This window comes from Zingiber officinale, chromosome 4B, assembly GCF_018446385.1.
Source record: "Zingiber officinale cultivar Zhangliang chromosome 4B, Zo_v1.1, whole genome shotgun sequence".
Taxonomy (NCBI): Eukaryota; Viridiplantae; Streptophyta; class Magnoliopsida; order Zingiberales; family Zingiberaceae; genus Zingiber; species Zingiber officinale.
The window spans coordinates 46082640-46106343 of record NC_055993.1 but is presented as its reverse complement, the minus strand read 5'-3'; the positions used below and the strand labels follow the sequence as shown (position 1 = coordinate 46106343).

Below are 23704 nucleotides of genomic sequence, written 5' to 3'. Positions count from 1 at the left end.
TGAACTATCGCACCAATCCCAAATTACATTTTGGGCTCCTTCTTATCATGAGTGTATTACTCTCCTTGTGTTTAAGATATCGAATGTCCATTAATTAAATGAGTTACTGACACTCACATAATTAACGTCTAGCTCCAAGAGTAGTACCACTCAACCTTATTTTCATGTCGGACTAAGTCCACCTGCAGGGTTTACATAACAATCCTTATGAGCTCCTCTTGGAGACACCATCAACCTAGATCGGTAGAACACAGTTTCCTTCTATAATTAACAACACATACTATAAATAATATTATTTCCCAAATTATCGGACCTATTGATTTATCGAACTAAATCTCACCCACTGATAAATTAAAGAAATAAATACTAAATATATGTGCTTGTTATTATATCGAGATTAAGAGCACACACTTCCATAATAACAGAGGTCTTGTTCTTTTATGCAGTTAGTATAAAAAGAAACTACCTTAAATAGTCCTGCTCAATACACTCAGAGTGTACTAGTGTAATTTTATAGTCAAGATTAACTAATACCAAATTACACTATGACTATTCCAATGGTTTGTTCTTATCCATCTTAGTCGTGAGCAACTATTTATAACTTATAAGGAACTGATAACATGATCTTCTGTGTGTGACACCACACACCATATTATCTACAATATAAATTAATTGAACAACTACACTTAGCATATAAATGTAGACATTTAACCAATGTGACTCTTTATTTCAAAATAAATGTTTACAAAAAACTAGGCTTTTAGTATACACTCTAACAATCTCCCACTTATACTAAAAGACTATGCTGCCATATATGCTGCCATACATCTGATTCTCATCCCCTCAACATGCCGATCAAAAGCTCTTGCCTTAAGGGCCTTAGTGAAAGGATCTTCCAGGTTATCATCTGATGCAGTCTAGGCGACAACAACTTGTCCTTATTTATACGATGTTTCGTATTAGATGGTACTTGCACTCAATGTGTTTACTTGCCTTATGGACTCATGGTTTCTTCGAGTTTGTTACTGCACCACTATTATCACAATAAATTGTAATAATTTTTGGGCAAATCAGGAATCATATATAAGTCCATCATGAAGTTTCTGAGCCATATAGCTTCTATGGCTGCCTCAGAGGATGCCATATACTCAGCTTCCATAGTGGAGTCCAAAAAAGCACCTATACTTAACACTCCTCCATAGTTATGACTTCACCTCCTAAAGTAAACACAAAACCCCGAGGTTTACTTATTATTGTCCCTATCAGATTGGAAGTCTGAACCTGTGTAACCCACAGGGAGCAAATCATCTGTCTTGTAAGCTAACATATAATCTCTAGTCTCTCTCAGGTACTTTAATATATGCTTTACGGCAGTCCAGTGTCCCGGTCCTGGATTACTTTGATATATGCTAACCATTTCCACAGTAAAATAGATATCCGGTCTTGTACACAACATAGCATACATTAGACTTCCTATAGCTGAAGCATAAGGAACTGCCTTCATCTCTTCTATCTCTTTTGATGTCTTCAGAGACATCGTTTTAGATAAAGATACTCCATGCCTAAAGGGTAGAAAATCTTTCTTGGAGTCTTGCATGCTAAAACGAGCTAGGATTGTATCGATATATGAAGCTTGGGATAAACACAACATTCTTTTCTTACGATCCCTTATTACTTTGATCCCGAGAATATGTGCGCATTCTCCCAAGTCCTTCATACTTAATTGTTTGGACAACCATACCCTAACTTCCAACAACACTTTGATATTGTTTCCAACTAACAAAATGTCATCTACGTATAGTACAAGAAATACCACCACGTTTCCATCACTCTTCTTGTATACACAAGACTCATATGGACATTGAATAAATCCATATGACCAGATTACTTCATTAAACCGGATATTCCAAGATCTTGAAACTTGCTTTAGTCTATAAATCGACCGATTGAGTTTGCACACTAGATGCTATTTGCCCTTTGCAATAAGCCCCTCGGGTTGCTTCATATGGATGTTTTCTTCAAAACTTCCGTTAAGGAAAGCTGCCTTGACATCCATTTGCTAAACCTCATAATCCATATGAGCAGCAATAGATAAGAGTATCCGGATAGACTTAAGCATAGCTACTGATGAAAAGGTTTCCTCATAATCGATTCTCTCTTTCTGAATATACCCCTTCGCAACAAGCCTTGCTTTGAAGGTTTCCACCTTCCCGTCTGCCCCTCTTTTCCTTTTGTAGATCCATTTACATCTAATAGCTTTTACACTATTTGATGGTTCTACTAGCTCCCAGACTTTGTTAGAATACATTGATTCTATTTCTGAATTCATTGTTGTCACGCCCCGGAGGAGTCCCTGTCCGAAGAAATTTCGGCAACATCTTCCCTGTACGGCGGACAATCTGAAACTTTCTACATCACCATATACCTCAGCCACATGCTGCTGGAATAATAACAATAATAAACAAATAATAATACAGACATCCACGCAGTTTATATCAATTTCAGCCTCTGACTGACACAACCACGCAGTTTAATAGTAAACAAACTGAACAATGAGAATATGACTCAAAAACAACCCTACTCAACTACACTCATAAAGCTCAAATCCGACGATAAAATCCACTTACCTCTTCTGCCGTCTAGGCAGGCATATAGTAAAACAAATCCAATTAAAAACCCATCGACAAGTACAATCCATGCAAGCTCCAAGTATCAAAACAAAACAAGTCCAAACATAGTCTAGTACATAAAGCCAAAAGATAAATAAACATCCTCGTGGGCTGCAGGGGACTAGCAACTGGAACTCTCTCCTGACAGTATCAACCTGAAAATAGTAAATATCCACGGGGTGAGTCAACTCCTCAACGGGTAACAACTGATATACATGGTAGAGAAATAACATCTAGCACTAATCATGCCTACATTCTCCTGACGTAATAAAGGTAAATGCAAACTGAAATAAACAGGAGAATACTGTACTAACCAGGACCTGGTATAAGGATAAACAGTCTGGGAGGTATAGAAATCTTGTATGCATGTCAAGCATGGGCATCCAACCAATATGCAGCAAATAAATGCACAAACACAATCACAAGAAATAAATGCATCAATGCATATGCTGCCAATGATGCGTCTTGGTCACCCCTGACGCCAGTCAACCATCTCACACACAATGGTGAGACAGAGTGGGTAGGGCTGTGACAACCTTGCACTCCGTCGTCACTGCTCTTGATGAGTGACTGAGTGGACGGAATGCTGTCGGAGTACACCTATCCTCCTACCCCAAATCATAAATGGGGGAGCGAAATGCTCTCATCTCTCGGTACACGATGACGGGGAGGAATCTCTGCTGGCTACCACGCTGCGTCACACTATCCATGAGCGGACCAACGAAGCCAAACAAAGTCCCTGCTGCAACACACTCTGCCTGAATCGACCACTAACCCATGAGTGGCGGTGTGTGCAGATCCATGTAACTGGCGATGTGCTCAACAATAATGGAGCGGAATATCGTACAACATGCAATCATTCGAATGGTGCATGACACTAACCATGGAAATATCCTGAACTAATCCATATATATATAAAAGGTGCACCTTAGGTCAATGAATCAAATCAAAGGTACATAGATAAGATAAGGTATAAAACCTAGGTCCTGAACATGGTGAATCATGGTATATCACTACCCCCTTTAAGCATGTATAAGTAGGTAAGGAATAACATGAGATGCAAAACAAGTAACAACCAAGCATGTAACAAGTATCGGGTAGTGACTAACCGAAACAGATAAGAAACATAATTATTGCAATTTGTTAAATTCACTACTATGCATATCAAACGACATAAAGTCAGAAGTACCCGCCTCCAATAAGAAAGGATCCAATCTGGTCCAAGTCTGACGTCGAGATACTCATCTCGCGTCAAAGTCTTGTAGTAAATCGTACAGTTTAGCTAAGTTAACTATAAACAAATAGCTAAACAACTTACTAATCCACCAACCATCTAGGGTTAGCTTCATTAACCCTACTTACACCACTTAGATTAATTCTAAATCTAAGTTAACAACTATTGCTAACAAAACTAGCAATCATCTACAACGATGTTCAATTCCTACACTATACCTCAATCCCAGTCGCTGTGGCTCAATAGCAAGGATCGTTGCTGCTGGACCGAGTATGAGCAGCTACTGATTAAAGCTTTGCTGCTGGAGTTTAAAGCTTTGCTGCTAGAAAAACAAGCACAGATTCCAGATCACAAACGAAACAACTCATAGCTGGGAACAAACTACACCGTTCGGATCAAGAACAGAAGATCCAAAACTTACCTCAACCGTGTCCTAAATCCACTGCAAGGAAGGAAATGATCAAGAACAGAGGAGAAGATCCAAGCTCTGATATGGAAAACACCTTGTTGCCTAATCTGTTTTGATTAGCCACCTTATCAGCACACCCAAACCTAAATCTAGGTTTAAGAGAAAAACCTACCTCAATACTGGCCGCCGGAACCCTAGGTCAACAATGGCAGAGGACTGTGGAGAGGGTGTTGGCTATAGAAATCAGCCCAGGGTTTACTATGGCGGCACGGTGAGGGGTGGCACTGCTCCGTGCGACACCGGCTACTAGCTAGGGCACGGTGGAGGAAATTGGGGGGCGCTCGGTGGCTGGCGGCTAAGGCACAGGAAGCAAGTAACCTCCAGCGATGGTTGGCGCTAGCTCGTCGGACCAGAGGAGGAGGAAAGGAAATCGGGAGGCGGCGGCGGAGATGCTAGGGCACAAAGGAGTCGAGCTCGCGGTGTGCAGCGGGGAGGAGTGACGGTGGTGGCTCACGGCTCTGGGGCAAAGGGTGTGGCGGCAGAGGCAAGGAAGTGGTGTCGGGCTCAACTGCGGGAAGAAGAAGGAAAAAGGGGAGAAGAAACCGCTCGTGTGCGGTTAGGGCAGAGGAGAAATCGACAGGGGAAGAAGACTCGGCGCGAGGAAAAGGTGTCGGGTGTGGCTCGGCTCGCAGGGGAAAAAGGATAAGGCACAGTAACGAGAGAAAACAAATAAGAAAAGGAAATAGAAAAGGAAAAAATAAAACTTTTCCTCGTTAAAACGGGGTTGCTTAAACAGGCTTTTCCAGGCCCCATTTTTATCCCCGTTAACTCGTCCGTACGAGTTCCGAAAAATTCTCGAAAAATTTCCAAAAATTCTGGAAAATTCCCTTACTAATATTCGCCTATTTTCGGTATTTTACATTCTCCCCCACTAATAAAAATTTGGTCCCCAAATTTTGTTATCTACCATCAGCAAGTACTAACAACAGGTAAAGAGTACAAATGCTGAACGGTAAATTAAATCACATACCTCAAGTGAAAAGATGGCGATATCAAGCTCGGATCCAAAAATAGATTACAACATTGTCAACAAGGACAATGGAAACCAATCTAAACAACCTAGGAACACTACAAGCAAAAAGCCTTACAACAACGGTTTTTCACCGTTGTCGTAACCCCTTTCGGACTGTTGTTAAAGGCTGTGTTGTTAAAGGGGGTACTCAAAGACAACAGTTTTTAACCGTTGTCTTTGAAGACAGACAACAGTTTTACAACGGTAAAAACCCGTTGTCTTGTCATTGACAACAGTTTTTCACCGTTGTCTTTGAACGTATGCCTTTAATAATAGGCTCTTCAACAATAGTTTTGAACTGTCTACGACAACAGCTAAAAACCATTGTCTTTTTAGCCAATGACAATGGTTTGACAACGGTTAAAAACTGTTGTCTTTTAGCCAACAATGTTATTTAATATCAGTTTGACAATGATTTTTCACTGTTGTCTTTTAATGCCATTGACAACAGTTTCACATATTTAAACTGATGTCTTTGGGTAAAGATACAATATTTTGACAATAAATAAAAAACTGAATTTTTCCATCATTTAATAACCATTATTTTATTTAAATAATATATCTACAAAATATCATATATCAAAAACCTACAATCCGATCCAAACATCATCATCCAGTGCAAATTTCATTAAAGTATCAAACATCATCATCCAAACATCATGAAAGTACCAAACATCAACATCCAAACATCACAAAAGTTTACAAAACTAAATAGTACCCATAACAATATATCACACATATATATGAAGTCCAAAATATCTTGTTTTGTTGGATCAAATCTTCTCTACCTGTGCATCTTCTAAATACCCTGTGCATCTTCTAAACACCATATCGAGAACTGCAACCTTTTCCCTGAGGTATTATGCAGAGTTTATATATGCTTTCTAAACACCCTGTGCTTTCTCCTCCCTCCTAGCTTCTCTTTTCTTCTCCTTTCTGGGTATGATCATTATCTTTTCCCTGAGGTAAATAACATATGATTGCAAGTTAAGTCATTTTCCTAGAGTAAATGGCATAAAGATGATGATGACAAAGATGCTATATACAATTGAATATGATAACAATACTTCTTTCTAGGCACAAACAACAACAACAAATTAAGAAGACAAACTTTATTTTGGTTTCCATTGTATTACAGCAAACTTATCTCAAAATCTCAATATTATTCAAGCTGATTTTTTTTTCTAATGTTCTCAAAACCTGAGCTTGATTTCCTTAGATATATGCCTAGGGAAACATTTCATTAATTCTCAGTTAAAGTATACTTCCTTCATTTCAATTCAATTCTCAGCCTTTACAAGACTTGCACAGAATCTGCACTGCATAGAATTTGCACTATACTGCAAATGCTGTCTTCACTGTTTTCAATTCCAAAACTCAGACTCCAAGTTCTTTTCCAATTGTTTCCTTAATTTGCTAATTTATGAACCTATAACTCCTTCCATTCTGCAATTCAATTCTGATTCCTATAAATTGGCTTCTATATTCAGATTCTGCAGTACTATAATTCTACAATCTAGCTAACTTCTTATCTCCTTTTACCATTCGGTCACATAATGATTCTCACATCACATTTCTTTCAATTTAATCTTGAATACAATAATTTCCAAATTAGGTACCCAGTCTTAATACTGGATACAAAATTCTAAACAATTTAGTTTCATATTATAGTTCTTGAATTGTTCAGTATTGCTCAAATTCCTTCTCAACTTGAGTTTCTGTTTTTCTTAATAAGCTGCTCTTGTCTTATTAATATTAAACACCCTTTTACTTCCTGTGAAAATAAAAATCACATGATTTTAATCCAATTCAACAACAAGAAGTCTAGCTAGTCTCCAGTAATATAGAGCTTTAGAGTTTGTAAAGTATATAACAACAACTGGCTAACAAGGTTTATTATTTTTCTTCATTGTGATATACTGTAAATTAAACTTCTCATATAGTATTTTCATATAGCAGATCCTAAAAAATAGACGTTGGTTTCCTATGTTGAAACATTGCCAATTTGTTTCAATTTAACTGAATATTATCATTGTCAAATGCAATAAGATGAACTCATGTATATACCTATTCATAAATATGATCTTGTATGCATTCGCCTATTTCAGAGCGCACTTCATCAATTTCTTCTTGAGAGTATTCCACTTTTGTGAACTGTGAACACGCATAAATTATATGATCTTAAAGAACAAAATATAATTAATTGAAAAAAAATAATAACTAAAAAACTTCTAATTATTTGAGATGATAAAGATAATATTATTATTGATGGTAGTGTATCCCCCTCGATCATTGTAATTTCTTCAGTAATTTGTCTCATAAATCTCATCACGTAATAACCACATTGTTTCGCATCTGGCTGCCTAGGAGCCTACGTTAAAGGCAATTCATATTGTTAATGATAAATATACACATTAAAATATTTGATTGAAATAGAAGTACCCATACCTTGATTACTTCCCATTGTACATGCTTTCTTCCTTTCCTTCCATTGTTCGAATTAAATAATCTTAACGCCCTTCATATATACATTCAACATAGTTGATATATAAGTGTTTTATGACTAAATTAAATACATAATAAAAAGCATATATAAACTTACATTTCCATAACATATTTCCAACCTTCATCACAAATGCGATGACTTAAAGAATCCAACACATAAACAATCTCCTTATGAGGTTTAATGACAGTCAAATTCCAATGGAAACTACACATAAATACAAAATTAGTGCATACAATTCACTAAAATAGTCAATTGAAAATGATATTAAAGATGTTCATTACCCATTGCAACTTGGCAGCAAAACTAATTGATTAATTGATGCACCACTCATCCTATCTACTAATTGATTATCTATGTCTGCATAGGAAATAGGCCAATGAAGGATAGAATCAAGATACAAAACTAAGTTTATGCCAATGCCATTGAAAGCAATACCTTCCAGGAACGAAAATGTTGCAACATCAACATAGCATATTACTAACGTTCAAGTATTTAGGAATATATGATTGTTCAATTAATTTTCATAGGATGTACTACCAGATAATTGTTAGTATCCGTTCTTGATAAGACAAAGGCTACCACATAAAGTATGAGAAAAATATAATCGATACTTACCTAAGATTATTGGTGGTGCCTTGGAGATAGGAAGTTACACTTTGTGGCTCAGATCTTTGATCGATCTCCTCAGAACCATTGTCTTCAAAATGCCTTGATGATTTGTTTGCAATGAGTGTCCAGGTAACTAGTAAGTAATGAACTAGTATCTCGTTTTGCCAGTCCATATGAGATCATCATACTTCTAGAATCTAGTCACAGTAAAAGCACTCCAAATATTATTGCATGATATTTTGTTTAACTTTTCAAATATACATAAAGGGAAACAATGATGTAGCTAGGATTGTCCGAGTTAGATCAGTATCAGCAATAGTCTATCTCATTTTGTTTTCAAAAAACAATCATCATCTCACAAAATTGAGAAGTTTTTTAAAAAGGAGAGATTTAAAGAAATTAACTAGAAATTAGTTAGATTAGATTAGAAAATTGACACAACTCACTAAAATTTGGTATAGATTTATCATGTGAACTTAGAGTTGTGAATCTTAGAGTTGTTCCTTTGAAGTTCTAATGATATCAGCAAACTGCCTCAAGTTGAAGCCTATAGATTTATCATGTGCATCAGCTCTAGAAAAGATAGAATTAGTTTTGGACTGCATTTCTGTGAACTTCTGTCCTGTTGCCACAACACACTTTTGTAGTTCAAATGTTTCTTCTAGATAGCACATAAGTGTCTCAGATTGCTCCTTTGTTCTAACACCTTGTGAGTCTTTTCTGCTTCCTAACTGGTAGTTGTCCTCCTAAGACACACCAAGTAGAAAAGAAATTGGACAATGAGGCGAATAATGAGATTTGTGAAAGAAATGCATCAATGGCAATATAAAGGAACTTTATTCCTTTTTCTCACCATTCTATTGCACAAGTCATCAATCTTCTCTTCCAGTGTCTGGTATCTTTTCACTTGTTTGTGTAGCAAAGATTTCATTAGGAAGAAGCCTTTCATGTTATGTTTGTCCTCATCAATCTTTCTGTCTTCAGCTCCAATTCCACCAGTATTTATTGTATCCATGTTTGCCAACTGTTTATTAGTCAGTAATCCAGCCAACTTCTCGAGAACAAGTTGTTGCTGTTTCAGCCTCTTAATGTTGTAGGAGACACCAAAAGTATGAACGTATGTCTTCCAAGATTATTCTTCTCTTATAAATGATGGTTCAGGGGATGTGAATTTGCCAGAAATTGCAGCTTCCTTGCCACAACTCTAAGATTCACGATAAGATAAAGGAACAATGGCTTATAGAACTTCAAAGGAAGGAGAGAAAATCATTACTGCACTTGTAAAATTAGTCATCCTCACAACAACTCAAGGTGCGCCAATCAAGGAACAATGGTTTACCCTGTAAAAATTATCCACAAATAAAGTTAAACCTTATGAATCTACGCATGTAAAAACAAGAAATTCCGCCCAAATGCCCATTGAGATAGATGTTCTGCAGATCGAGCAACTGAGGTTTTAAAAAAGGATAAATAAGGGAAAGAGACTATAGATGAAGCAAAAGTGCAGGAAAAATACAGAAATTTCAACCATGGAATGGACTTATTAACCCTAGACGGCAAAGGGTTCTTAGGAACCCACTAGCGAATTTACCAACCTATAAGAACAAGTAAAACAAAATAAATTCAAGTTTCTTCAGAGGTCGGAACAAGATTTATTTGCTAAATTGCCATTTTTATTCATGATCAGCATTAACAAAACGACAATGAAAAAAGTGGTAGGAAAGGAGATCTGAAAGCCACCTTATACAACAGAGGACTTCTTTCGCCACTTTCCAAAGAAACTCCATCATCGTTCTCCATGGATTTGAAGCTATCCAAGGAGGACGATTAAAGCCCCTCCATCTAGGGATTTTTCATCATCGTCCTCTGGATAATGCGACCTCCGTTGCTGATCCCCCCTGGTTGCTCCTATGCTTGTGGTCTTTGTTGGCCATCTCTCTCCCTCCCCGCCACTGGTTCGCTACGAGTAGTGAAGGGCGACGGATTTTTAGGGCTGGGAGAGGAAAGGAGAAGGGGCGGCAGGTTTAGAGCCTGGAGAGGAAGGAGAAAAAAACGTGAAGTAAGAGATTAAAAACGTGAATTTTATTTGGACAAAAATGCTTAGGGATGTAAAGGGGGGAATGCGGCGGCAAAAAATTTTGTGGAGAGGGAAAGAAAAAACGCGTCAGCAAAAAATAGTGAAGGGAAAAAACGGAGAAGGAAAAAAACAATGGTATTCAACAACACTTAAAAGACAACGGTTTTCAAAAACCGTTGTCGTAATCCCAAAAAAAATACACACAGACAACAGTTTTTAAAAACTGTTGTTGTAACTTTTAAAAACCATTGTCGTAGCCCCAAAAAAACATAAATAGACAACGGTTTTTAAAAATCGTTGTCGTAAGCAAAAAAAACTGCTAAAAGACAACGGTTTTTTTTAAAACCGTTGTTAAAAGGCAAAAAGACAATAATTTGGCATAAAACCGTTGTCGTTTGAGTGTTGTTGAATGAGGATTTTCTTGTAGTGGAATACCGAAATCATCGAGTCCATGAAAAACATCTAAGGCTTTGTAAGCCTAAATGGTAAAACCTAGAACTCATAATGCCCGTACAACAGACATACTCAACTATAAGATCCCCGACAACAAGTCTGAAATCTGATCACTAACTACAAATCACTAGAGAAATAGATCATCGAATGTGAGAGCAACGCTCCATCACAAGTAATACTACATATGTGGGAGCAACACTCTACCACCATCAATGCAACCCATATGGGAGCAGCGCTCCTCTACGAGCAATCTATAATATGTGGGAGCAACGCTCCACCACAACAATCCATAACATGTGAGAGCAATGCTCCACCACAACAATCCATAAATACCGCTAGAGCATTGGTAAGCCCAAATGGCATTACTAAAAACTCATAATGGCCGGAATGTGACCACCCTCGTCTAGCAATCAACAGTGGCATGATATGCTGACAAATAGTCCATGCCAAGTATAATATCAAAATCGACCATTTCCAATACTAAAAAAAATCCACCGTAAGTATTAGGTTGCCAAAATCTAACGGGCAACCTCTAACCTCCTGAGTGACGCCCAAAGTATCACCGGACGGTAGAGAGACAGGCAATTGCTGGGGTTTGCAAGTGGGTAATCTACCAATCTCCCGCATAAAAGTACGAGATATAAAATAATGCGAGCTACCAATATCTATCAGTATATCTGCAGATAAGGCATAAATAGAAATCGTACCACGGAAAAAGGATCCGTCGGCTCGCTGCGCATCCTCTCTGGTAATCGCATGAATACGTCCAGACTCTGGCGGAGGACTGAGGTGGTACTGGATACTGTGCCAGAGAAGTCTGAGAGGGTGGCGACTGATACTGTACTGATGGCTGGGACTGCGTCTGATACTGAGTCAGATAATGAGGTCCCGGAACGGAGCTCTGGGGTACTATGGGAGTACTGGGGTACTCCTGTCCGAGCATGCCAAATGTCACTGCTGCAGGTGAAGCTATCCCCTACTGACAATGTGAAGATTGGGCTTTCTGCCCTCCTCGATATACCCCCGTCTGACTAGACTGCCCCCTCTGACCCGACCCTCCGGAAGCCGTGTGCTGAGCCTTCAGCTGACAATCTCGGCTCTGGTGCCTAGGCAATTTGCAATAAAAGCAAACTGGCTGTCCCAGAGAGTAGGCTGGGGTGATGTGATCTCTGGATCCACATCTGAAACAGCGAATGTCGCTATCGGGTCGTTTCCAGTTCTGCTGCTGTGTAGCCGGTGGTTGCTGGATTTGTCTAGATGTCTGACCCGTATGCTTCCTCTTCCTATCTGGAAATGCTCTCTGCTGAGCTAACTCTATCATCAAGGCTCGATCCAGTGCATCTGAGTAAGATGCGATCCCTAAACCGGCAAGCCTTACTTGCAGATGACCGTCCAGTCCCTGAATAAACTGCATCATGCGAGATCTGTCCTCCACAACTAACTCTGGACAAAACCTAGCCAACCGGTTAAATTCAGTATTATACTCTGTCACCGAGCGATTGTTCTGCCGTAGACTCGTGAAATCCTGCTGGCGAGCCATCTGATATGCTAGTGGAAAGAAACGGCTCTCAAAAGCCTCTCTGAACCTGGCCCAAGTAATGTTCCGCTCGCCGATGATGGAACGCTGAGTAATCCACTAGGCGTTAGCCTCATCCCGTAAATGGAAAGTAGCCAGCTCTGCTTTCTCCCACTCAGAGCAAGCCATATAGAAGAAGGTCTGCTCCATAGTCTCTATCCATGATAGAGCCATACTCGGGTCAAGGTCTCCTCGGAAGAGTGTGAATCGACTCTTCATTGACTCTGCTAATACTGGAATCCTAGCTCGTGCCGCGACAATGTCAATGAGGTGTGTCGAGACGGCTGCAGGAACTGGCGGAACTACTGGATCTGGTGCTACAGGTGGTACCGCTGAATAAACCGGAGGAGGTACTCCTGGTGATGCTGTATAAACTGGAGCATAAGCCGTCGGTGGCTCTGTAGGGTGAATATAGGTGGCTACGGCTGGAGGTACGGTAGGTAATGGTACCGGATGTGGAGCAGCCGATATCGTTGGTGCAGGTGCTGTTGGGTATACTGTAGGTACTGGGGGCACAGGTGCCACTAGTGTCGGGTATACTGTAGGTACTGGGGCACAAGTGCCGAGTACGCCGTAGGCTGGGCCGAAGCAGGTGCGGGGTATGCCGGTAGTACCCCTGGTGGTACCGTAAATACGATAGGGGTGGATACAGTCGGTGCAGCCGAGGTAGGTACCTCTAAAGGAGCCATCGGGATCTGAGAGCCCGACGCGCCCGCAGCATCCTGAGTCGGTCCCTGACTGACAGGCTCAGCACTAGTAGGCATCTCTGGCAAGTCCAGAGATCCCACGGTCCTCGTACGTGGCCGTCCAGCACCACGTCTCACAACAATACGTGTAGACCTCCTCATATCTGTTAAGTTATATCACAGATATTACTACAAGTATAACAATCATAAAATAAATATCATACCTATTTGTCGTCTGGAGATGTTCCGTCGCTGTCCAGTCCCCATTTTACCTCAAAGTTCCGAACGAGATCAAATCCAACGAAAATCCATATAAACTGAGATAGATATCCAAATATCTAGAACACCAACAGCAGATATCATAACCCGCTCTGATACCAATAAATTGGTATTAGATAAATCTCGAAACTCCAACACACGGAAATCAAACAAGTATCGCCAACCTGGCGCTCTGATACCAAATAAATTGGTATCAGGTTATCCCAAATATCCAAAATACGAAAACAAAGATCGTAAAACTGTGCTCTGATACAGCTAAATTGTCACGCCCCGGAGGAGTCCCTGTCCGATGAAATTTCGGCAACATCTCCCCTGTACGGCGGACAATTTGAAACTTTCTACATCACCATATACCTCAGCCACATGCGGCTGGAATAATAACAATAATAAACAAACAATAATACAGACATCCACGCAGTTTATATCAATTTCAGCCTCTGGCTGACACAACCACGCAGTTTAATAGTAAACAAACTGAATAATGATAATATGACTCAAAACAACCCTACTCAACTATACTCATAAAACTCAAATCCGACGATAAAATCCACTTACCTCTTCTGTCATCTAGGCAGACATATAGTAAAACAAATCCAATTAAAAACCCATCGACAAGTACAATACATGCAAGCTCCAAGTATCAAAACAAAACAAGTCCAAACATAGTCTAGTACATAAAGCCAAAAGATAAATAAACATCCTCGTGGGCTGCAGAGGACTAGCAACTGGAACTCTCTCCTGACAGCATCAACCTGAAAATAGTAAATATCCACGGGGTGAGTCAACTCCTCAGCGGGTAACAATTGATATACATAGTAGAGAAATAACATCTAGCACTAATCATGCGTACAGTCTCCTGACATAATAAAGGTAAATGCAAACTGAAATAAACAGGAGAATACTGTACTGTATGCATGTCAAGCATGGGCATCCAACTAATATGCAGCAAATAAATGCACAAACACAATCACAAGAAATAAATGCATCAATGCGTATGATGCCAATGATGCGTCCTGGTCACCCCTAACGCCAGTCAACCATCTCACACACAATGGTGAGACAGAGTGGGTAAGGCTGTGACAACCGTGCACTCCGTCGTCACTGCTCCTGATGCGTGACCGAGTGGACGGGATGCTGTCTGAGTACACCTATCCTCCTACCCCAAATCATAAATGGGGGAGCGCAATACTCTCATCTCCCGGTACACGATGACGGGGAGGAATCTCTGCCGGCTACCACGCTGCGTCACACTACCCATGAGCGGACCAACGAAGCCAAACAAAGTCCCTGCTGCAACACATTCTGCCTGAATCGACCACTAACCCATGAGTGGTGGAGTGTGCAGATCCATGTAACTGGCGATGTGCTCAACAATAATGGAGCGGAACATCGCACAACATGCAATCATGCGAATGGTGCATGACACTAACCATGGAAATATCCTGAACTAATCCATATATATATAGAAGGTGCACCTTAGGTCAATGAATCAAATCAAAGGTACACAGATAAGATAAGGTATAAAACCTAGGTCCTGAACATGGTGAAGCATGGTATATCACTACCCCCTATAAGCATGTATAAGCAGGTAAGGAATAACATGAGATGCAAAAAAAGTAACAACCAAGCATGTAACAAGTATCGGGTAGTGACTAACCGAAACAGATAAGAAACATAATTATTGTAATTTGTTAAATTCACTACTATGCATATCAAATGACATAAAGTCAGAAGTACCCACCTCCAATAAGAAAGGATCCAATCTGGTCCAAGTCTGACGTCGAGATACTCGTCTCGCGTCAAAGTCCTGTAGTAAATCGTACAGTTTAGCTAAGTTAACTATAAACAAATAGATAAACAACTTCCTAATCCACCAACCATCTAGGGTTAGCTTCATTAACCCTACTTACACCACTTAGATTAATTCTAAATCTAAGTTAACAACTATTGCTAACAAAACTAGCAATCATCTACAACGATGTTCAAATCCTACACTATACCTCAACCCCAGTCGTTGTGGCTCAATAGCAAGGATCATTGTCGCTTGACCGAGTATGAGCAGCTACTGATTAAAGCTTTACTACTGGAGTTTAAAGCTTTGCTGCTAGAAAAACAAGCACAGATTCCATATCATAAACGAAACAACTCATAGCTGGGAACAAACTACACCGTTCGGGTCAAGAACAGAAGATCCAAAACTTACCTCAACCGTGACCTAAATCCACCGCAAGGAAGGAAATGATCAAGAACAGAGGAGAAGATCCAAGCTCTGATATGGAAAACACCTCGTTGCCTAATCTGTTTTGATTAGCCACCTTATCAGCACACCCAAACCTAAATCTAGGTTTAAGAGAAAAACCTACCTCAATACTGGCCGCCGGAACCCTAGGTCAACAATGGCAGAGGACTGTGGAGAGGGTGTTGGCTGTAGAAATCAGCCCAGGGTTCATTATGGCGGCACGGTGAGGGGTGGCGCTGCTCCGTGCGACACCGACTACTAGCTAGGGCACGGTGGCGGAAATTGGGGGGCGCTCGGTGGCTGGCGGCTCGGGAACAGGAAGCAAGTAACCTCCAGCAATGGTCGGCGCTGGCTCGTCGGACAAGAGGAGGGGGAAAGGAAATCGGGAGGAGGCGACGGAGATTCTAGGGCACAAAGGAGTCGAGCTCGCGGTGTGCAGCGGGGAGGAGCGGCGGTGGTGGCTCACAGCTCTGGGGTAAAGGGTGTGGAGACAGAGGTAAGGAAGTGGCGTCGGGCTCAACTGCGGGAAGAAGAAGGAAAAAGGGGAGTAGAAATCGCTCGTGTGCGGTTAGGGCAGATGAGAAATCGGCAGGGGAAGAAGACTCGGCGTGAGGAAAAGGTGTCGGGTGTGGATCGGCTCGCAGGGGAAGGAGAAGGCACAGTAACGAGAGAAAACAAATAGAAAAGGAAAAAATAAAACTTTTCCTCGTTAAAACGGGGTAGCCTAAACAGGCTTTTCCGGGCCTCGTTTTTATCCCCGTTAACTCGTCCGTACAAGCTCCGAAATTTTCTGAAAATTTTCCAAAAATTCTGGAAAATTCCCTTACTAATATTCGCCTATTTTCGGTATTTTACAATTGCTCTTTGCCAAGATGCTGCATCTTTATCTTGGAGTGCTTCGTTATATATTCGAGGATCAGGTTCATGTTTACCTGGGATCAAGTCCGAAGACTCTCCTAAAAACATGAATCTCTCAGGTTGCCTCACAACTCTCCCACTACGACGAGGCACTGTCTGTGGTTGTGTATCATTTGTGATACGTGTTGCAGTTTCTTGTGATATTTATCTTGTACTCTTGGTACTAAAGTAGACGTGTCCTCTCTCATTTCTTCTAGAACAATTTCACTCATGGGCTTGTGGTTTATTACATAGTCTTCTTTTAAAAATCGGGCATTCGTGCTAACAATGACCTTTTGATCTTTAGGACTATAAAATAAACCACCTTTTATTCCTTTGGGATAACCTATAAACAAGCGAACTTCTGTACGAGATTCCAACTTATCAGTATATTCCTTCAGCACATGTGCTGGACTACCCCATATTCGAATATGACTCAGAGAAGACTTTCACCCATTCCACAATTCCATGGGAGTAGAGATACTGATTTAGAAGGCACCATGTTTAGAATGTTCACTACCGTTTCTAAAGCATATCCCCAGAACGAATTTGGTAATTCTGAATAACTCATCATAGATCTAACCATTTCCATAAGAGTTCTATTCCTTCATTCTACCACACCATTCTGTTAGGGTGTACCAGGTGCAGACAATTGAGATTGAATCCCAACCTCTGTTAAGTAATTCCTAAACTCTCCTGAGAGGTACTCGCCACCACGATCAGACCGTAGTGTCTTGATACTTTTACTGTGACATTTCTCCACATCAGTCATGTACTCTTTGAACTTATCAAAGCATTCAGACTTGCGGCGCATCAAGTAAATGTACCCATATCTCGAATAGTCGTCTATAAAAGAGACAAAATATTCGAAACCACATCTTGCCTAGATAGACATAGGACCACAAAAATTAGAATGAACCAGTTCTAACACATCTTTGGCTCTATACCCCTTGGCCTTAAAAGGTCTCTTGGTCATTTTACCTTCCAAGCAAGATTCACAGGAAAACCCTGTTCTTCATAGGTCATAACAGAGCATATGACGTAAGCTTGCTCCTTTTTTTTTTTGAGGATTAAAAGTTTTCGGTTCTTCATAGAAAAACCCGATCGACTATGATAGAGCGGAGGAAGCACGCTCGAACTATTCAAAGGTTTAAAGTCTCCGGTTCCCCCTGAGGAAGCCTGACCGGTTACTCCTCAAGGTCCACGATCGACTATGACAGAGCAGAGGAAGCACGCTCGAACTATTTAAAGGTTTAAAGTCTCCGGTTCCCCTGAGGAAGACTGACCGGTCACTCCTCAAGGTCCTCGATTGACTGTGACAGAGCGGAGGAAGCACGCTCGAACTATTTAAAGGTTTAAAGTCTCCGGTTCCCCCTAAGGAAGCCCGACCGGTCACTCCTCAAGGTCCCCGATCGACTATGACAGAGCGGAGGAAGCACGCTCGAACTATTTAAAGGTTTAAAATCTCCAGTTCCTCCTGAGGAAACCTAACCGGTCACTCCTTAAGGTCCCCGATCGACTATGACAGAGCAGAGGAAGCATGCTCAAACTATTTAAAGGTTTAAAGTCTCTGATTCCCCCTGAGGAAGTCTGACCTGTCACTCCTCAAGGTCCTTGATTGACTATGACAGAGCAGAGGAAGTACGCTCGAACTATTTAAAGGTTTAAAGTCTCCGGTTCCTCCTGAGGAAGTCTGACCTGTCACTCCTCAAGGTCCTTGATTGACTATGACAGAGCAGAGGAAGTACGCTCGAACTATTTAAAGGTTTAAAATTTCCGGTTCCTCCTGAGGAAGCCTAACCGGTCACTCCTCAAGGTCCTCGATCAACTGTGACAGAGCGGAGGAAGCACGCTCGAACTATTTAAAGGTTTAAAGTCTCCGGTTCCCCCTGAGGAAGCCAGACCGGTCACTCCTCAAGGTCCCCGATCGACTGTGACAGAGCGGAGGAAGCACGCTCAAACTATTTAAAGGTTTAAAGTCTCTGGTTCCCCCTAAGGAAGCCCGACCGTCACTCCTCAAGGTCCCCGAGCGACTATGACAGAGCGGAGGAAGCACGCTCGAACTATTTAAAGGTTTAAAGTCTCCGGTTCCTATTGAGGAAGCCTGACCGGTCACTCCTCAAGGTCCCCGATCGACTATGACAGAGCGGAGGAAGCACACTCGAACTATTTAAAGGTTTAAAGTCTCCAGTTCCTCCTAAGGAAGTCTGGCCGCTCACTCCTCAAGGTCCCCGATCGACTGTGACAGAGCGGAGAAAACACGCTTGATAGTGAGAGCAATTTATACTCATTAGTGTGGGTACAACTTGCTTTTAGAATCAATGTCTGCACTTTTTCATTACTGTTAAATCAGATGAAACACATGTATGAATTATAGGCGTACTTGCTAGGTTCTGTATGGTTGCAAGTGATTAGCGCTCCAAGGTCTATCTAGATTTCTCCCTTCTGCATCTTGGAGATAGTAAGAACCTGAGGCAAGCTTCTTTATAACCTTGTATAGTCCTCCCCACTGAGGCACCAATTTACTGACATCTCCCACAGGTTTGATGCGTTTCCATACTAAATCCCATACTTGAAAGAATCGGGGGATGACCCTTCTGTTGTAATGCTGCCTCATGCGTTGTCTGTATCATATAAGGCGTGTAGCTACTTTGTCTCTAACCTCTTCTATCAAATCCAACTCCATGAGACACCGACCAGCATTATCTTCTTCATCATATATCCTTCTTGTTGATACAGTCTGACCTGGATGTTGTTTTGCTGTTGACACTAATTTAAATTTGTATCAGATAATTAACTTAGATTAATTACTAATCCAGGTTGACTAGGTTGACCTGATTGAAGCAGTTGGAAAGTCCTGGTGAGTAAAGCCAGGTGAAAACCCTAGTGAGTGAAGCTAGGTGCAAGTCCTGGTGAGTGAAGCCAGGTGAAAACCCTAGTGAGTGAAGCTAGGTGCAAGTCCTGGTGAGTGAAGCCGGGCAAGGGAAAATCCAGATGGATCAAGGGTGATCGGACATCTGGTGTTGAAAGTCCAAGAAGGAAACTTGGCATGCGGAGTCAGAGAGGGTTCGGTAGCTCGTTCTCTAGGATCAGATAAAGTCGGAAAGGGCTAGGGAGCTCATTTTTCCGGACTAGGTCAGAGAGGGCTCGACCCGGACTGAGTCGAGAAGCTGGATCGGTCGGCAGACCGATCCAGTGAAACCTTGACACCTGATCGGTCTGCCGACCGATCAGGAGCGCTGGGAAGAGCGACATCTGATCGGTCTCGGGACCGATCAGATTAATGCCTGATCGGTCCGCAGACCGATCAGAAGCTGCGCGTATTTGGAAACAGCGCCATCTGATCGGTTTGGGGACCGATCAGATTAGTGCCTGATCGGTTTGGGGACCGATCAGATTAGTGCCTGATCGGTCCGCAGACCGATCAACGATGATCCAAAAAGCGTGGATCGGTCTGCAGACCGATCCACGGTATTGTTTATTTTGCATGTACTTTTTCTGATTGCCGTATTTGTCTTCACCATCTGTTTTTAACCATCTGCTGTGAGTCTTTTGAGCTTGCAGGTTGCAGGTCACATTCTCATGGTTGAATTCAAATTGAGCTTCATTAAGAGAAGAAGACAAGTGCTCTTTACACTGTGATTTGCTGCAACAGATGCATTTGAGGCATCAACGTTCACTGGGTTTCTGATTGCGATTGGGCTGCGATCTGCTTGACTCCTGGGGATTGGTTCGAGCTCAGAAGACGCCAGTGATGACTGTGATATCATTGGTGTGAGTTCAGAGAACCAGGTAAGGAGGAAGAGGGATTGGCTGCAGCGCTGATTTGCGCAGTTTTGACCAGATCTGTGACAGCAGAGATCAGATTTGAGAAGCAGTAAAAACAGCGAGAGGGGAACAAGAACAATACAACGAAGAAAGCTTGAAAAAAAAGTCTGTGCTGTTGTGCGAAGTTCTTGAGCTCTCGGGTGAACTGCGATCTCTGTTTTCTGCTACTGATACTCGCGTGGTTGTAAGCATTTCTATTCTCCTTTGCCACCGAGTTTCTGTAAGTCTCGTGTTTTAAGTTAAATCTTCCTTGAGACTCTGTTGAGAGGTTGCTCCACCGAGAAGGAGACATCTTTAGCCGGAAGTTATCCGGGGTGCGATCTGCCGAAGATCAAGGAGTCGTCCACCTTACGGACACGCCGAGGAGTAGGGGCAAGTTATCCCCGAACCTCGTATATCTTTGTGTCTGCTGTGTGTGTATTTTTCTTCCTTCGTTTTAGTTTTTCACTTCCGCTGTGCTAACTAGTTTTTGTGTAGAAATCTCTGTCTAAGTTTTTTTTAGAGGCTATTCACCCCCCCTCTCCCCTCTAGCCATCTAAGATCCCAACAAGTGGTATCAGAGCCTGGTGCTCTTCATCTGGACTAACATTCCAAGGAGCAACAAGATGGCCATGAAGGAAGGATTCAGCACCAACAGACCACCGTTCTTCGATGGTGCAGATTTCCAGTATTGGAAGAGCCGCATGGAGTATTACCTCAAGACTGATATCTCCATGTGGTTCTCGGTCAAGGAAGGCTTCACACCACCTAAGGACGAAGAAGGTAAGGAACTCGATTCATCAAGGTGGTCTACTGAACAAACTCGTAAAGGGCAAGCCGATGCCAAGGCGGTTGTCACCTTACAATGTGGGATTGCCAAGGACCAACTCGTCAAGGTAGGTCCATTCTCGAGTGCAAAAGATTTATGGAACAAGCTTATCGAGCTCCAAGAAGGAACTCGAGATTCTCGGATAGCCAAGAGGGACCTATTCTTGAATCAACTACAAAATCTCACCAGGAAGGAAAATGAAACGGTAAGTGAACTACATGGGAGGTTCAAGGAAATCATCAATGGTTTACATTCCGTGGATGAACGCGTGGAGAATCGCGACCTAGTAAGGTACACTCTTAAATCCTTTCCAAGGAATGCCTTGTGGTCATCTATGGTAGATGCCTACAAGGTTTCCAAGGATCTTTCCATTGTTAAATTAGACGAATTCTTTTGTGAAATGGAACTTCATGAACTTGCTAACAAAGGTCAAAAGGAGAAAGGTATAGCTTTGGTTGCAGGAGAAAAGAGCAAGGATGGGAGAAGAAGGAGAGAAAAGAAGAAGGAGAAAGAGATTCCTTCATCTTCATCCTCCTCCGAGTCCGATGATGAAGGTGGATCATCATCAAGCGAGATGGCAAATTTTGTGAGGAGGATCATGAGAAGAAGCAGGAGATATAAAGGAAAAGGTAAATCTAATGATCAAAATATCGATAAGACTAATGTTACATGTTATGAGTGTAGCAAGAAAGGCCACTACCGGAGTGAGTGTCCAAAACTCAAGAAGGAGGAACGGGCCAAAAAGAAGGAGGAAAGAGCCAAGAAGAAGAAAGCTCTCAAGGCCACTTGGGATGAATCCTCCTCAAGCTCATCGGAGGAGGAAGAGAAGAAGGAGAAGAGTACTCGGCAATTGGCACTCATGGCAAGGGAGGAGTCCGAATCTAAGAGTGATGACTCAAGCACATCAGCCGCGGCTTCATCATCTTCGGATGATGAAGAGGTAACCTCTTCTCACTTAGAAAAATGCTATAAGACTATTACACATTTGTCTACCTTGCTTAAAAAATCAAAAACAGAAAATAAATCATTAAAAGAAGAAGTAGAGAACTTGAGAGCTCTTAGGGAAGATGAGGTTGATGACCTACATCTAGAGCTCCTTGAAGATGAAAACAAAGCCTTGAAGGGTGAGGTTGAGAAACTCAAGAAAATGCTTGAGAAATTCTCAACTAGCTCCAAGACATTAGACATGATTCTAAATGCCCAAAGGGCGGTCTACAACAAGGCTGGATTAGGATACCAACCTAAGGAGTCTAGTTTTATTTCTTTAGTGTTAAGAACCCAATTTCATAGATCGCATGTTTCTAGGATTCATGAGACTAGGAAGAAGGTAACAAAGGCATGGGTGCCTAAGTCTTTCATTGTAGATGCATTAGGTCCCAAGATTTGGGTACCTAAAACATCTATCTTTCGTGTCTTGTAGGCATTGGTAAAGGGGGAGCGTCTATCAACTTGGTTTGTTGATAGTGGATGCTCCAAGCACATGACCGGGGACAAGTCACTATTTTCTACCATTCAAAACAAAAATAGAGGTAATGTGTCATTTGGTAACAATGGTAGTCTTAAGGTTGTAGGAGTTGGAGACATTCATATATCCGAATGTCTCCATATCAAGAATGTCCTTCTAGTCAAGGGGATGACTTTTAATCTCCTAAGTGTCACCAATTGTGTGATACGGGTTACACAATTGAATTTCATTCAAGTCAATGTTTGGTTAAACACATTGACACACTTGACACGGTACTAGTAGGCACAAGGGTTGATAATATTTATCAAGTATCGTTTAAAAGTGCTACTAATACTTTGATTAAGTGTTTCATGTCAAAAGAAGAAGAGTCTTGGCTATGGCATAGAAGGTTGGCACATGTAAACATGAAGAACATCCGGAAGTTGGCCAACCAAGGATTAGTGCGAGACTTACCCAGCATCAAGTACCACAAGACCAAACTATGTGATGCATGTCAAAAGGGTAAGCAAACAAAAGGTGTTCATAAAGGTAAAAGCACTGTAAGTACATCTACTGCTTTAGATTTATTGCACATGGACCTATTTGATTGCAGTAGTGTAATATCATTGAATGGAAGTAGATATTGCTTGGTAATCGTTGATGATTTTACTAGATACACATGGACTTTCTTTTTGAAACATAAGGACCAAACTATAGATATTTTTATTTCCTTTTGTAGAAGAACTGAAAATGAAAAATCGACAACAATTAAAACCATTAGAAGTGATCATGGTGGGGAATTTCAAAATCATAGGTTTTTAGAGTTTTGTCAAGAAAAGGGATATAGGCATGAGTTCTCTACTCCAAGGACCCCACAGCAAAATGGGGTTGTGGAGAGAAAGAACCGAGTCTTACAAG

At 41.4% G+C, this 23704-nt stretch overlaps 2 protein-coding genes and 1 long non-coding RNA gene across 3 annotated transcripts; all 3 read right to left on the bottom strand.

Moving 5' to 3' along the window:
• Window positions 1-7368: 7368 nt before the first annotated feature.
• LOC121978236 lies at window positions 7369-8672 on the bottom strand. Its single transcript, XM_042530609.1, has 5 exons — window positions 8506-8672; window positions 7987-8094; window positions 7833-7902; window positions 7614-7755; window positions 7369-7403 (listed from the first exon to the last, which is right to left on the bottom strand). Exons 1-5 carry the CDS (start codon window positions 8670-8672, stop codon window positions 7369-7371), a joined length of 522 nt encoding a protein of 173 aa, XP_042386543.1.
• Window positions 8673-8681: 9 nt separating this feature from the next.
• Window positions 8682-9854, bottom strand: LOC121975013. The gene is made up of 2 exons (XM_042526359.1): window positions 9353-9854; window positions 8682-9245 (listed from the first exon to the last, which is right to left on the bottom strand). Exons 1-2 carry the CDS (start codon window positions 9512-9514, stop codon window positions 8991-8993), a joined length of 417 nt encoding a protein of 138 aa, XP_042382293.1. The 5' UTR covers window positions 9515-9854; the 3' UTR covers window positions 8682-8990.
• A 5463-nt stretch (window positions 9855-15317) lies between these two features.
• LOC121975014 lies at window positions 15318-16444 on the bottom strand. The gene is made up of 4 exons (XR_006110188.1): window positions 15934-16444; window positions 15774-15868; window positions 15571-15671; window positions 15318-15377 (listed from the first exon to the last, which is right to left on the bottom strand). It is a non-coding gene; the product is annotated as an uncharacterized LOC121975014 (long non-coding RNA).
• Window positions 16445-23704: the final 7260 nt, after the last annotated feature.

Coding starts and splice junctions, on each gene's coding strand:
- LOC121978236 (XM_042530609.1), bottom strand. CDS start 8,672: ATGGACTGGCAAAACGAGATACTAGTTCATTACTTACTAGTTACCTGG. Junction 8,095..8,505: donor GGCACCACCAATAATCTTAG/GTAAGTATCGAT, acceptor ATTTATGTGTAG/TTTCCATTGGAATTTGACTG. Junction 7,404..7,613: donor ATCATCTCAAATAATTAGAA/GTTTTTTAGTTA, acceptor GATAATATTCAG/TTAAATTGAAACAAATTGGC.
- LOC121975013 (XM_042526359.1), bottom strand. CDS start 9,514: ATGGATACAATAAATACTGGTGGAATTGGAGCTGAAGACAGAAAGATT. Junction 9,246..9,352: donor ATGACTTGTGCAATAGAATG/GTGAGAAAAAGG, acceptor GGTGTGTCTTAG/GAGGACAACTACCAGTTAGG.